The sequence below is a fragment of the Lolium perenne genome, chromosome 4, assembly GCF_019359855.2.
Source record: "Lolium perenne isolate Kyuss_39 chromosome 4, Kyuss_2.0, whole genome shotgun sequence".
Classification (NCBI taxonomy): Eukaryota; Viridiplantae; Streptophyta; class Magnoliopsida; order Poales; family Poaceae; genus Lolium; species Lolium perenne.
Genome location: NC_067247.2, coordinates 189,485,659 through 189,500,061, shown reverse-complemented (window position 1 = coordinate 189,500,061; position 14,403 = coordinate 189,485,659). Strand labels below are relative to the sequence as shown.

General features: G+C 45.2%; 1 protein-coding gene and 1 long non-coding RNA gene across 2 annotated transcripts; one reads left to right on the top strand and one right to left on the bottom strand.

Annotated features, from left to right (window-relative positions):
- Nucleotides 1-925: 925 nt before the first annotated feature.
- LOC127347613 (protein FAR1-RELATED SEQUENCE 5-like) lies at nucleotides 926-4,042 on the bottom strand. Its single transcript, XM_071818988.1, has 2 exons — nucleotides 3,930-4,042; nucleotides 926-3,007 (listed from the first exon to the last, which is right to left on the bottom strand). The coding sequence occupies exon 2, from the start codon at nucleotides 2,997-2,999 to the stop codon at nucleotides 1,785-1,787; it is 1,215 nt and encodes a 404-aa protein (XP_071675089.1). The 5' UTR covers nucleotides 3,000-3,007; nucleotides 3,930-4,042; the 3' UTR covers nucleotides 926-1,784.
- On the top strand, nucleotides 3,624-4,548 carry LOC139830575 (uncharacterized). The gene is made up of 3 exons (XR_011743154.1): nucleotides 3,624-3,729; nucleotides 3,950-4,165; nucleotides 4,280-4,548. It is a non-coding gene; the product is annotated as an uncharacterized lncRNA (long non-coding RNA).
- Nucleotides 4,549-14,403: the final 9,855 nt, after the last annotated feature.

Sequence of the window (14,403 nt, the reverse complement as noted above, 5' to 3'; positions counted from 1 at the left end):
AGATCCGAGGCGGAATCTTCCTTGGGAAGCTCCTGCGTCTCGATCGGATCTTCGCGACAGCCGTCCAGCTCTGCGGCGGTCGCGTCTGCGTTACTTACCAGCCGGGTTTCCGTCGGAATCGACGGTTTCCCGATGAAGATGTGTATGCCGCCAATTGGGACGATGGAGAGCTTGACGGGGTTTGTTCTAGCCGGAATCCAGCACTCATCCGGAGGGACGATCGGCAGATTTCCGGCGTAAAGGACGCGCCCCACAGCGATGGTATCGTCGTAGCTTCCCATGGCGGAACCCTCCCGGTTCCGGCCTCCAGACGCCACAGGCCCCACGGTGGGCGCCAACTGTCGTTGCCTAATCGACGGTACCTCGGAGGAGGGATCCTCACGAGGGGGAGTAGAAGTAGGGGCCATAGGGCGGAGTGCTCTCGGGACGGTGGTACGCGAGTTACCCAGCTTCGGAACTCCTGCACGATGACAGGGCCTACTGCTGCTTGTCTGGAATTATCTGGGCGCTTTCGCGTTGTTACAATGAGTTGTGATTGTGCCTCTAGGGCTCCCGGGATCCGGCTTATAAAGGCGCACGGATCTAGGGTTTACATGGAGAGTCCTAGCCGGATTACAGATAGCCTAGCTACGGTACAATATCTTGCCGTGCGCACCACGGATCCGCCTTCCATACTCGTCGTCCTGGATCCAGGTCCCTCATGGGCCTCCATGGATCCGGGTCACTCCTACGTCGGTACGGATCCGGCCTGCTGATCCTGGGCTGGACTTCTTCCTTCATGATCAACAGCAACTGGGCCGCCCGATGGGCCACATGCCTCATCACCGTCTATGGGCCACCCGGGCTTGCCGGATCTAGGCACTGTCGATGGTACACCCATGAAGTATACCCACAACAACAACAATACTCGTGTCTTGTCGAAGTAGCATCATTTATTTGTTTTCCACGTCTCATGCATCGGCTTCCACCGCTTATTGTTCTTCGATGGACCACCTTTAGGAATAATTTTTTTTGGATCCAGCACTTTTCCCGTGAAGGTTTGGTCTGCTCCTGAAAAGTATGCAGGCAAAGGACCAAATGATGCCGCCTTATTTTCGCTGTTGTCCTCGCCGACATCTGGCGTAAGACTCTCTAGAAAATCAAGAACCTTCTGTGATTTCTCCGGGCTGCTTGCAGCATTAAATAGAAAGAGATTAGACCTGTTGCGGAGGTTGTGGTAACGATCCATCCGCTCAGACCAATCATGCATATTAGCTTTCCTCTCTGACTCAAATGCTGGCTTCGCTAGCATTGTCCATCTTCTCGAAATACAACAACTAGGAACGCTGATCAAGCCAAGGAACTTCAGAACAGAGAATATGTGTGTGCAGGGGATCTCCTCTGTCTCCATCTTCAGGCAGCGACAATTAACTCCCTGGAGCATTGGGCCGGCCATGGTAAGCTTCACATCATAAATGACATCCCTTCTCTCTTTGAGAGCAACAACATAAACTACTACAGCATCCTGCTTGGTCACCTTTGCTACCCCCCATTTTGGCAATTGATCTATCTGCTGCTTCACCTTCTTGAACATCACTGGAGTATAAATGTTTGCAGAACTTCTCAAAAGTGGTTCAGCATCTAATTCTGTAAAAGGTACTGTCTGTGAAGCTCTAGCATCCAATTCGGCCTCATTCTTGCGTATACGCCATAAACAGTGATCTGTATGCTCTAACAAATCAGCAAGTGAAATTCGCCTATCCAAATTCTTATGAATCCTAGAGTTTAGACTTTCACTACGCTGATTACTCTGCATCCCTAAGAAAATATATATCTTTGGTATAGGCTCTAGACCACTTCTTCCGTAGCTCGTACATCCTATTAATCCATGCATCTTTTTCTGAGATTTCATACTCCTCCAAAAAATCTGCCCAACGACTCTCGAACTCGTCGACATTCCTGTAGTAATAAACAAATTTTCTAAAATCGCTGAGCTTTGTTTTGCGGAGATGGCGTATCATGTTTTGCTCGATGTGCCAGCTACACAACCTGTGATCTGCATTAGGAAATACTTTCGAGATTGCCCTTGCCATAGCATGGTCACCATCGGTGATTACTGACCTAGGATGGTTCTGCTGCGCCGACTCCAAAAATGCTTCAAGCAACCACACATAAGATTTCGTTTTCTCATCTGACACAATACCAAATCCAAACACAGTCGTGCTACGATGGTGGTTCACACCAATGAAGGGGACAAACGGAAGATTGTATTTCTTCACACGGTATGTGCTATCAAAGACCACGACACCACCAAAGGCATCGTAATCCATCTGACACTGTGCGTCTGCCCAAAATATGTTTTCCAGGTGCCCTTCACTATCAGTGTTGTGCTTGTAAAAGAATTCTGGATCTTTCTCTTGTCTTGCAGCCATATAATTGAGCATAAATTCAGCATCACGACCTTCAATCCTTTCCTTCCTGTACTTGGCAAAAAAATTATAGAGATCCCGAGGTACAAAACCTACCTTCTCGGGGCCACCATGCTGCTTCTCCATTACTTCCATAATCTCGTGTGTTCGAACGCCACCAATCCCATACTCAATGGCATCAGCCTTTTGAGCGTCATTCAACCCATGATGAGACCTTATGAAAGTTGTCTGATCACCAATGGCGAGTGGATGGTTATGTTCAACCACGAAATCTTTTACAAACCATTCTCCACTTTCCATAGACATCTCGATCTCCATCCGAGCACCGCATCCACAACGCGAAAGTGGCCGAGGTGTTCGTTTTCGTTTAGTTTTTTCAAAGTGCTTCCTTGCCCGATATCCTTCTTTGGAGCACACATAAAGACGCCGGAAAGCTATGTTCGTGCCTGGCTTCTTAGTCAGCTCTTCTTTTCTAACACCCAACCCCTTGGACTTAGCATATGCATTGTAGTACTTGTAACCTTCTTCCTCGCTACTAAAAGTTTCATTAACCACCATATCGTGCTCTTCATTGTCCTCCATGCCCTCCATGACGTAAACTGCAGTTATGAATCAAAGCCATATTATTACAAGTCTGATAGTAAAACTAACACATGTTTCAGTATGAATATGTAATCAGTACCATTCAGTGCTTGAAGTTATGCTTTATAGTTTTTTTCGAAATGGGGAGAAAGACCCCTGCATCTGCATGCTTTATAGTTTTCAATGCGACAATAAACTGTTGGCAACAAAAATGTAATGCTAGACCAGTCATGCTGCTACTCTTACAGGATTTCATGAATTAAATGTTCCTAAAACATTGCGGCTACTTATGGAAAATAGCAATTGTTTCTCACAGTTTCAGTTGGTCACACCATACTAATCTCAAGTGAATTTGATGTCACATACCCTGGTTGAATATTTGAAAATAGTTTATGTTCCTATTTGTGCCATTCCGATACAATTTTTCTGGGTCTGAACATTACTTTCATCAATTTATTGTCTGCTTTTTGTCAGTCCATATTCTTACCAAAACAGAAGCTGATGCTGGACCTAGGACAGTTAAAGATCTAATTTAGCTTGCAACTAAAATTTTGCATTGCTCCTTGAACTTGTGATAAATATTTATCTGACTGCATTACTCTGATTTAGGTTTAGTGAGAAAAATATACTCTACTGAGGATTTATCCCAATGGTATAAGGATTAATTCTTGTAACTATGATCCAGTAAATGCCTGGAGACTGGAGTCATGGTGCTCAGATGGTTGCATTCAACATGCAGGTTAGTTTACGATTCTTAACTGCTATGATTCATGATGGATCTGCACAGCGACTCAATCAACCTATAGATTCAGTTTATAAATCTGCTAACAGCACCCATGCAACACGAAAAGAAATAAATACTATTATCGATTTTTCTAATCTTAACTACAAAGCTTGTTGATATAATCTAACTTCATCTCAGAGTTTATATTTACTTACGCTGAGGTTTCCCGGATCAGGACCCGGAGAGGCTGCGGCCTGTGCGATAAGCGCGCGACGAGCGGGTGACTTGGCTGGCGGGCGGCGGACTGGGTTGAATACAGCGGCGATGCTGCGGCAAGGTCGACACGCTGAAGTTTCCCGGATCAGGACCCGGAGAGGCTGCGGCGGGTGACCTGGCTGGCGGGCGGCGGACTGGGTTGACCACAGCGGCGATGGCTGGTGGTGGCGGCAATGTTATATTGTGATCCAAATTCATATTTAAAGCCTCCGGCGACGGGCCTCGCTCCGCTCGTCAGAAGTTAGCCTCCCTTTAGAATATGATTTTGGATCACAATATAACAGGCAAGACGCGGCGGCGCCGACGCTGCGGCAAGGTCGACGAGCGGGTGGCCTGGCTGGCAGCGGCACCGGTGGCGTGAGGAGATGGCGGCACCGGTGGCGTGAGGAGATGGCGTGAGGAGAAACGGGCTAATGAGCTATCATGCGAGGAGATACGACCTAGAACTTGTCCATCAGATTCGTTTCAAGTTTTTTTTACCCCACTAATTAAAACAGATGAAATTGTCTATTATACCCTTATCAAATACTGCAACCTGCAGTATGGGGTACCGTAAAAACCCTCTTCCTCGATGAGCGGTGACCAATCCTATATCCATACGACAGAGCTCACAGCAATTCAGAGAGGTGACCATATATTTTGGACGGAGAAGACAAGACACGCCAGGGCACCGAGCCGTCCGGTCGCACGAGATATGCGGCCGTGCTAGCAAGCTTCGTATCATCCCGCCACGGCGAACTATTTCGTGGTCGATTTCATTCTCTGCTGCCCCAACAACATCAACCGTACGTACTACCAAAAATTATTGGCTGCTCGATGTGAAGTAAAATCTTGCAATCCAGAGGAGAACGGGGACTATCAGGCTATCAGCCGGCGCCGGCAGGGAGCATGCGCTGTGGTACACTCGAAATTAATGTGACAATTGGTGCTCCAAATCCTAAGATGCACTGCTTCAATGGTGGCACACAGACTGCAACTTCCCAATATAGTTTTAGTGGAGGGACTTGAAATCAATGTAAGACTTGACCAGATATGCTCCGAAGGTAGGATAGAAGATATTACGTCCGTTCCAAAATACAAGTTTTTTTTATACAAAGTTAAACTAGCTTTAGTTTTGCACGAGCTAGAGATTTACTATGAAGTCACAATAAGTATTTTTCATTTACTTTTCCTTTCCATGCGTTGATTTATGTTTGCTGCCTTCTATAAAATATTACGCATTTTGCATCAGTCAAAAATGTGCATCCTTTATTTTTTAATCTACTTTCAAATCCATACAGTAATTACCACTATCAACTTTTGCTAATCTACTGAGATAGTTTTATTATGGTGATTGAGTATCTATTCAAAATGTTTTGTTTCATAAAAAAATAAACGGATTTGTTACTGTAAATTCATGAATTGCTAATCGTAAAAAAGAAATCAATCCGTAGCAACGCACGGGCAAATGTCCTAGTATAAATTATATGTCTATAAAATTTATACCATTAGATTCCTATTTAAATAAAATTTCCAATAATATAATTTTTATGAGATATTTTCATAATTTATAGACCAAATTAATGGCCAAAGTGTTTTCTTAAACTACGTGCGTGCCTGCTAAACCGATAGGGAGGGAGTACATCAACCAAGGAAAATCGATAAGCATGCTTCCATTTATTGTAGAGAGCAATAATGCTCTCAGTAAATGAAAGGTTTCCATTTTATTGCCATTTATTTGTCTTTCATAAATCATCACCTGCCTAAGCATCTCTTGTCCTTTTGGATTAAGTTGTTCATCTAAAATGTTGTTCACATTTTGTTCGTGGAACGGAGCAAACATGATAGATGTTTAGTCACATTTACATTGGATTGGTCGATGTTAGGCTACATTTTAGAGCTGGGCCACACTATATGAGCCACAGTGAGCAAAGCGGAGACAACTTAATATGGGCCGAATCTAAGGGAGTCTGCTCGGGGTCAAACTCGCTGTCAAGAGCGGTCCATGCCCACTTGCACCAGCACCGCACCGCCATCGTGCGTGCCTCCTCGTCGTCGCCAGTCGCGGTCATCAGTTCCGCGCGCCGTACACCCATTGTTGGCCGTGCTTGGCATCAAGCGGTACAGGCAATGGTTAGCTCTCCTTCAATCATGTCCCTATGTTTTCTTTCCTGTATTATGTGCTCTTGGGCCTAGGCTATCCTGGCCCAGTTTGGCGTAACGAAAATTCGAAACGTCATGAATGTGTGCGACGTTTGCCATGGAGCAATGTTATAGGTTGGTCCGTGACGACTGGTCTATGACGTTTTTATCATCGTAAAAAACATCAAAAACAGCTGTCCGTGATGTTTCTCGTGTGGCATGTGAGTTAACATCATGGACCACCACTATTCATGTAGTTCAAGTTTTGGATCAATTCAAGGGTTCAATGGCGACGACTACGGCTCTAGGGCACTAGTTCTTAGGGGCTCGTGCATGATGACTTCCCGACTGCCATCAACTACAATGCCATCAACTACGTTAGGCCAACTCCAATAGGGGATGACGACAACCCAAGTATCGGCGGCTCGCTCTGGCGGCAATAGTGACCGTTAGGTGGTCCAGTGATCTAAATGTAATTTTCATTATGTTTGGGGTGCTTCGTAATTCTTGTGAATTCATGAAATAGATTCGGATCTTTCCAAAAGAAAATAGTACGTATTAAATTTTAGAATAATAGGTATGAAATCTATTTTACTACTAATAGAACACCGCTTTGGCCAAAACCCCAAAAGAATTCTAATTTTTTTGAAATAATATGTGTATAATCTGTTTCACTACTAATAAAACATCGCTTTGGCCAAAACGGTAGACACTAATCGCTTTAGCCTAAAGCGACAAGTGAACCTGACCCACCCCATAGCAACCCAAACGATGGCATGTACCGCTCCACGGGAGCGGTAATGCTACACCTACGGGAAAGTCTAATGCTGTGTTTGGATGCACTGAATTGAGCTCCGAATTGAATCGGCATGGAATACCAAATCAACCAATTCAATGGAATACCATAAAACCTGTTTGGATGCGCATGGTATTCGTTTGCAGAATCAAAAGATCAATGGAATTCTAAAACCTGTTTGGATGCACATTGTGTGGAATTGAATGTTTTTTAACTTTAAACAATATAAACTTTGTAATATGAATGAAATATACACATATATATTAGAATGTTATTTATTTTTCACATAATAACCTTTTTCTTCTTTCCATTTTTCTTTTCTCCTTTTATTTCCCTATTCTCTTTCCTAAAGGCAAATCGGCCGCGGTGAGGCGGGGAAGAAGGGGGCCAGGGGCGGCGGTGAGGCCTTCAGGCAGGTAGCGGTGGGTGGCGGCGGCGAGTCCTGGAGGCAGGCGGCGGCGGCGAGTCCTGCAGGCAGGCAGCGGCGGGTGGCGACGGCGAGGCCTAGAGGGAGGCGGCGGCGGCGAGGCCTGCAGACAGCAGCGGCGGGTGGCGGCAGCGAGGCCCTGGAGGCAGGCGGCGGCGGGTGGCCCGGTGGTGGCGGCGAGGCTCGGAGGCGGTGCAAGCGGCGGCGGAGGTGCCTGCAGTGCGGTAGCGGCGGTGGCGGCCCAAGGCCAGGGATTGGGAGGGAGGAGGCTGGACCAGCGGCGGCGAAGCCTGGAGGCAGCCGGCGGCGGCGGAGGGGCCCTGCTCCGGCTCGCCGGCCCGACGCCCGCTCCGGCTCCATGGGAGGGAAGGAGGCGCAGGAGGGGACTCGCGGGGACGAGGACGCAGTCAATTCCGAGCAATACAGAGCTCTGGACCTCTGAATTGAAGGGGCCAAAAAATACACATGCGGGTGGGAGGCTTGGAATTGAGCCCGAATTCCACGGCCCAATTCCAAGCGCAACCAAACAGCGGAATTGGCCTTTTTGGACCTCAATTCCAATTCCGAGCCCCAATTCCGTGCAACCAAACACAGCCTAAAGGGAAAACTGCTACGGGATGACGTGCAGTCCAGGTGGAGGCCACGATCGATCGCTCGGCGCAAAATTAGAAGGAAGTGGCCCACGCGTTTAGCACGAGGTAAAACAGCAAAAATTCCGGTAGCTCTCCTTCTGCTGGTTCTGCGTTTGATCGTTGCCGATGGAATAGAACCGCACCTTTGCTTTCTCTTTTCAGATTGATCCAATCAAGCCGCTGCCTCCTTGGCTCCTTCGTGCTCTTATTTTTTCAAAACAATTTGTAGAACATTATACAATTTGATGAGAATAAGCATCCAGACCCCGACATCGAACGCCTACACCCCTCGCCGTGAGGCTGACGAGCACAAACGAAGAAGCCTGGCGGCGAGCGTGGGGCCGGTGTAGGCAGCGTAGGACACCTCCACCACGAGAGAGCCAGGCACGATGCTCTTGCAGTCCAGAAAGCCCTGGAGATGGCAACGACGGTGAGGTTGAATGGCGGCCGTGTCCACGGTGAAGTTGAGACCTAGGTCGATGTGGCTGAAGACGCAGACAATGGCGGTGGCCGGTGGAACAGCCAACCTGGTCGACGACCATGAGAGCGAGGCGGTGTAGATGTCTAGACGAGAACCAGGGCTAGAATTACCATGGCCCGGCGAGGGTAGAACTCAAAATCATCTTCTCCTCAGTAGTGTTGGCGGAGGCAGAGCCATCTTGAATTCGTGATCTTCTCCGTGTTTTTCTTCGTAACTGCCTGAAGGAGTAGACCTCCTTTTTTACCGGCCACTGCTTCCTTCTATTTTCGCTTGTGGCCTCGACATCGGATTACACATCATCCCGTAGACTTTCCCGTAGGTGTAGCATTACCGCTCATGGTCATATTTCTCCTATGGCTTCCTCAACTCCCTGGCAGGTTGGTTATCCGCATGCTGTTCAAGATGCACTCCATGCTGAGGCTGAGACATGTCTGCAATCACTCATGCAGGCACAAAGGTGGGGTGTATCTCACGTCCAGGTCGAGACTGATTCATAGTTGCTGGTAAAAGCAATCATGATCTATCTAAAAATGGAGTTATCTTTAGGGAGATTGAATTTTAGATTTCTTTAAACTTACCTTGTTTTAGTATCTGGTATTGCCCTCGGTCCCAGAATCAAGTGGCGGACACGATGGCGGCGCTTGGCGCGAGATCAAGGCTCAGACCCCAAGCCTTCTAGTCGGGTTGTGTTCCAGATTCTGTGAATGTTTTGGTAGCCAGTGATGTTGCTGGTCTTATCATTTAATGGAAGGAAAACGCTTGTAATCAGGCAACCTATCACGCACTCCGATCGGTCGAACCGAGGCCCGGTTGTGCGCGCTGCTTCCTTACCGTGCAGGCTCGCTGGCGCTGGCGCACGTCTACAGTCTGCTACTCTGCTCTCTCTTCGCAATTCCGGCGCGGGTGGACCCAAAGACTCCAAATCATGTAGCATCTATACATCTGCTTTTTGACCTGTTGTATAGGGGAGGTGGCTTGGGAGGGAAAGCCACGTGTTAGAATAGACAAGACCAAAAGCATCAAGCCTGCGAGTACATGCATTGATTACATGAGTGTTAGATAAGAAAATACTTCTTTCACACCATGGATGTACACAAATATTTTTCTTATGACCTGCAGGTGACATATGAGGCTTACTCTATGTAGCTAAAATATCTTTTTTGTATGAAAACACTTGGACTAGGTCCACCAATCGGGATGCTTCGATCGGCCATCTCAGACAAGACACGTTTGTCTTGCCCAAATATATTCTCGCATAGCTACCTACTTCAGTTTGTGATCATGCTGCTCCAGAAAATCTCGAACGCTTCAAAATTTTGTGATCATGCTGCTCTAGAAAATCTCGAACGCTTCAAAATGTTGTGATCATGCGCTATAGAAGGGCGGAGGCATAGCTAGTCGAACATGGCCACCAACACCTGGATGTCAAGGGGGGCTGCGAAAGATGGTTCCACCCGACAGGTGATCTGAATCCGCGAGATCGAGGGACACCAAAGACGACATTGCATATGTGATTACATTTTGTAATAAATTTTTGTGACTATTGTTGCAAAAGCACATTTGAGATGTTGCAAGTTTACGGGCATTTGCTATAAGTTAGAATTTTCCTCGTATTTTCCAATGTTGCATATGTGCTTTCAAAATGTAAAAACTTGTATGTGTTTTGTTACAAAAGCACATACGAGATGTTACAAGATTTTTGGATGTTTGGTACAAGTTTTATTATCCGCGAATTATCCGATGTTGACAATTTTTTAATTTGTAACAAACATGTATAATTTTGTTGGGAAAACACATGTGAGATGTTGCAATCATTTTTGGCATATACTACAAGTCTTTTTGTTCCCAAATTTTTATGTTACGTAAGAAATTTCAAAATGTAACGAGAGTGTAATAATTTTGTTGTAAATTCAGATGCCCAATGTTGCAACATTTTCTAATCATTTGTTACAAGTTGGTTTTATTTTTTATGTTGCCTTCGTGCTTCCAAAATGTTGTAAAAATTCATGGTTTTTGTTGTAAAAGTATTGAAATTATACTACAAATATACTATTATTTCGAAATTGACCCCTTTTTTATGTTTTTGTTCTTATTTATTTCATAGAATTGTACATAGCTAGTTCTGTTGTTGTAAAATAACATAAATTATGCTACAAAAATATAATAATTTATTTTCTGTTATTTCCCCTTTCGATAACACACTCGTATAATTTTTGTTGTAAAGTTTTATGGGCTTTTGTTACAAGTTTATTTGTTTTTTCAGATTTTTTTATGTTTAGCTTTTCAAAATGTTGTAAACACATGGTCTTTTTTTATAATCGATTATTATTATTTTTGAAATACTTGGTGATATTTGTCGCAAACGGATGTCCAGATAAAAAAATGTTGGATAACTATCTTTTGTTGTACAAGTATTACTTTTAAATTGTTTGAAATTTCTTATATGATTTGTAAAATCTATTCTGAAAACTATTGTGAGAAATTGTTGTAATTGTATACTATTTTTCTGCGCGTGACATTTCATTTAGAAAAAGGCAAGCAAAGTTTGGTGTGGCTCACTCATTCACGCGAGTAAGAGGGAGCAGCATGTACCATCAATCCGCGTGGTAACATGGTCGGCTCCACCCATTGGCCAACACAAGCACGCCCACTCAAGGCGGTAGCAGCGAAAGCGACCTCACTTTCCCGCTTGACACAGCGCAATACCTGAAAGCGACGTGCGTAAATATGGACGATTTCTTGCCATGCGGTGCTAATTGTAGGGCAGCGGCAGCAACCAATTTTAGCTCGAGGATCCGGCGATGGACCGACACCTAGCGCGTGCCTAATCGGTACTCGGAAGGCATGGAATCGGTTGAGAATTTCAGTCCCCAAGTTCTTCCACGAAGCACTACTGCTCGCCGAACCAGACTAATTATGAATTCCTGTCCCCGTCGCCAGCCGCCGCCTACTCGAAGGTCCATGGAGGTGACATGAGGACGGCGCCATCAGCATGCCATCGTGGACTGGGAGACCGTACAACGGCTCATCGACCTCCATCATTCTTCCTTCTCATTGCTTCGTCTTATTTTTCTAGCTTTGGATTAATGGTCTAGATAGCAAGCCGGAGGAGGAAGACAACCAAAAACGATAGCCTCGAGTGGTTAGACCTATTGCTTCAGCAGGGAACTCTTTTTTTTTGAAACCATAATATATTAAGCAAGCAAGGCGGCTCATTAAAAACCTTCCAGTCCCCTTAGGTACCCTGGTAAGGAAAAGAGTGCGTCTGAAACTTGCTGCTCTGAGTTTAAACAATAGTTACATCCCCTATAAGATTATTCAAAATAAAACTAGGGGGTTCATTGACCCAGTTACAGGAGAGACTATTCAAAAAACTGAACTTAGCTAGGTCATCCGCCACCTTATTTGCTTCTCTCGGAATGTGATTAAAAGAAATACTTTCAAAAGTGGACGCCATATCCACACAGTCTGCATAGATCGCCGAGGATTCGCTCCACCACATTTGTTCTCCCGTACATGCTTCTATAGTCTCCATGGAATCAGACTCAGCTATAATGGAATTGCATCCTCGGTTCAAAGCTAGAGATAACCCTTCCTTCATTGCGATTGCCTCCGCTAATGTTGTCGATGCCACATGGGATAAGAAACAACATCTTGCAGCAATAAATTGCCCTTGGTAATCACGAATAACCACCCCCACAGCACCTGCATGTAAATCTGAATGATAAGAAGCATCAACATTAATTTTTACCTTGCGAGGTTCTGGTCTGATCCATCTAGCAGGAGAAATTGTCAATCTTTTCTCAGCAGCTCTCATAGCATTTGCAGTAATTGAAAGGATGGACATCTTGCAACGGTTAAGTGGTGGCACCTCTTCATCATGTGTACGGCGCCGTCTCATCCACCATAAGTACCAGCAAGTGACAGTAACAGTTTCCTTCAGACCAATGTGATCAAAACCTGGAAGCGAGTTGTCGTTACGCCTCAGCAGATGTTCTAAAATAGCCGAACCAGCTCTGTCAACTTGTAGTGCCTCGTTGATAGCCGCCTATAATCCTAGTGCTTCCCACATATCCTGTGCCGTAGGGCAGCGAAAAAGCAAATGGAGGATATCCTCCGCTCCTTGTTGGCAAATAGGACACTCTCCGGAGTTACCAATAGATTTGCCAATATACATTTGAGGGGCAAGATTCCATGTAATGCGCGCCAACAAAAAAATTTCACTTTGCTCGGAATTTTCAGTCGCCAGAGCTCCTTCCAAACTGGGTTTTGTGGTGACGCTCCTGGCAGCGATAGCTGGTTAGCTCTCGAGCCGAAGGTGTGTCGCCATTGAAGATGATAGCCTGAACGTACAGTATACCTTCCATGCCTAGTGAAGCTCCAAGCAATGAAATCATCAAACCCTTGAATATTTATAGGAATTTGGATAATCCGACCCACATCAACCGAGAGAAAGATTTCATTGAGAAGCTGCAAGTCCCAACTTCCAGTGCTTGGGTCAATAAGTTCACTCACTTTAGTATACACGGTTCCTCCCCTTGGTGTGATAACCATTCTGTCTTGGCTTTGGGGAATCCACTTATCAGTCCAAATATTTATCGATTCTCCATTACCAACCCTCCAGATCATACCTCTCTTGAAAGTAGGGAGACCAGCCAGAATACTTTGCCAGGTAAAAGATGAGCCTGCCTTTGGACCCGCCTTTAGAATGTCACCATGGGGATAATACTTAGCTTTTAACACACGTGCACATAGAGAATTAGGTTCATTTACCAGCCGCCATATCTGCTTTGCCAACATAGCAAGGTTAAAAGAATGAAAGTCTCTAAATCCCATGCCACCTTCTTTCTTGTGGTAGCAGAGTTTCCACCATGCTAGCCAATGCATTTTATTAGTTTTGTCACCATCGCCCCACCAAAACTGTGATATAGCATCCATCATCAGTTTACAAACTCCTTTCGGAATTTGAAACACAGACATAGCATAAACAGGGATGGCCTGCGCCACCGCTTTAAGTAAAATTTCTTTGCCGCCAATTGAGAGTAGCTTTTCCTTCCACCCATTAATCCGCTGAATAATTCGTTCCACAAAATGAAGAAAATTGTCACTTCTATCCGCGCCCACAATAGCCGGTAGACCAAGATATTTATCCGAGAGAGCCTCATTATCAATATGCAAGAGCTGGCAGATCTCAGACCTAACCAACACGTGAGTGTTGGGGGAGAAAAATATGCTAGACTTTGCAACACTCACCAACTGTCCAGAATTTGCGCAATAGGTATCCAAAACTTGTTGCAAGGAAGTTGCATTACTCATGTCAGCTTTCATGAGAATAAGAGAATCATCAGCGAAAAGTAAATGTGAAACTGATGGTGCATTTCTGCACACCCTTACCCCATCGATGCCACCAACTTCTTCTTCATACAACAATAAGCTAGATAAACCTTCCGCACAAAGGAGGAATAAGTAAGGTGATAATGGGTCACCTTGTCGAAGACCCCGAGAGGGAGCAAACATATCCGTCTCTTCAGAATTAAATCTTACTTGATATCTCACAGACCTCACACATGCCATCATAATAGTGATCCAACCTTCCGCAAAACCCATTTTTCTCATAATATTCTCCAGAAAAACCCATTCAACTCGATCATAGGCTTTGAGCATGTCCAATTTAACCGCACAATATCCTGTTGTCCCTGTTCTCTTGTTCTTTATAGAATGTACACATTCATAAGCCACAAGTACATTGTCCGTAATAAGGCGGCCCGGGACAAAAGCACTTTGCATAGGAGATATAATCTCAGGTAGAATTTCCTTGAGCCGTAGAGTGAGCATCTTGGATATAATTTTATAAATAACATTGCATAAGCTAATGGGTCGAAATTGTGTTACCAGTTCTGGGTCATCTATCTTCGGAATTAGCACAACCGTAGTATCATTCCAGCCCTCGGGAATT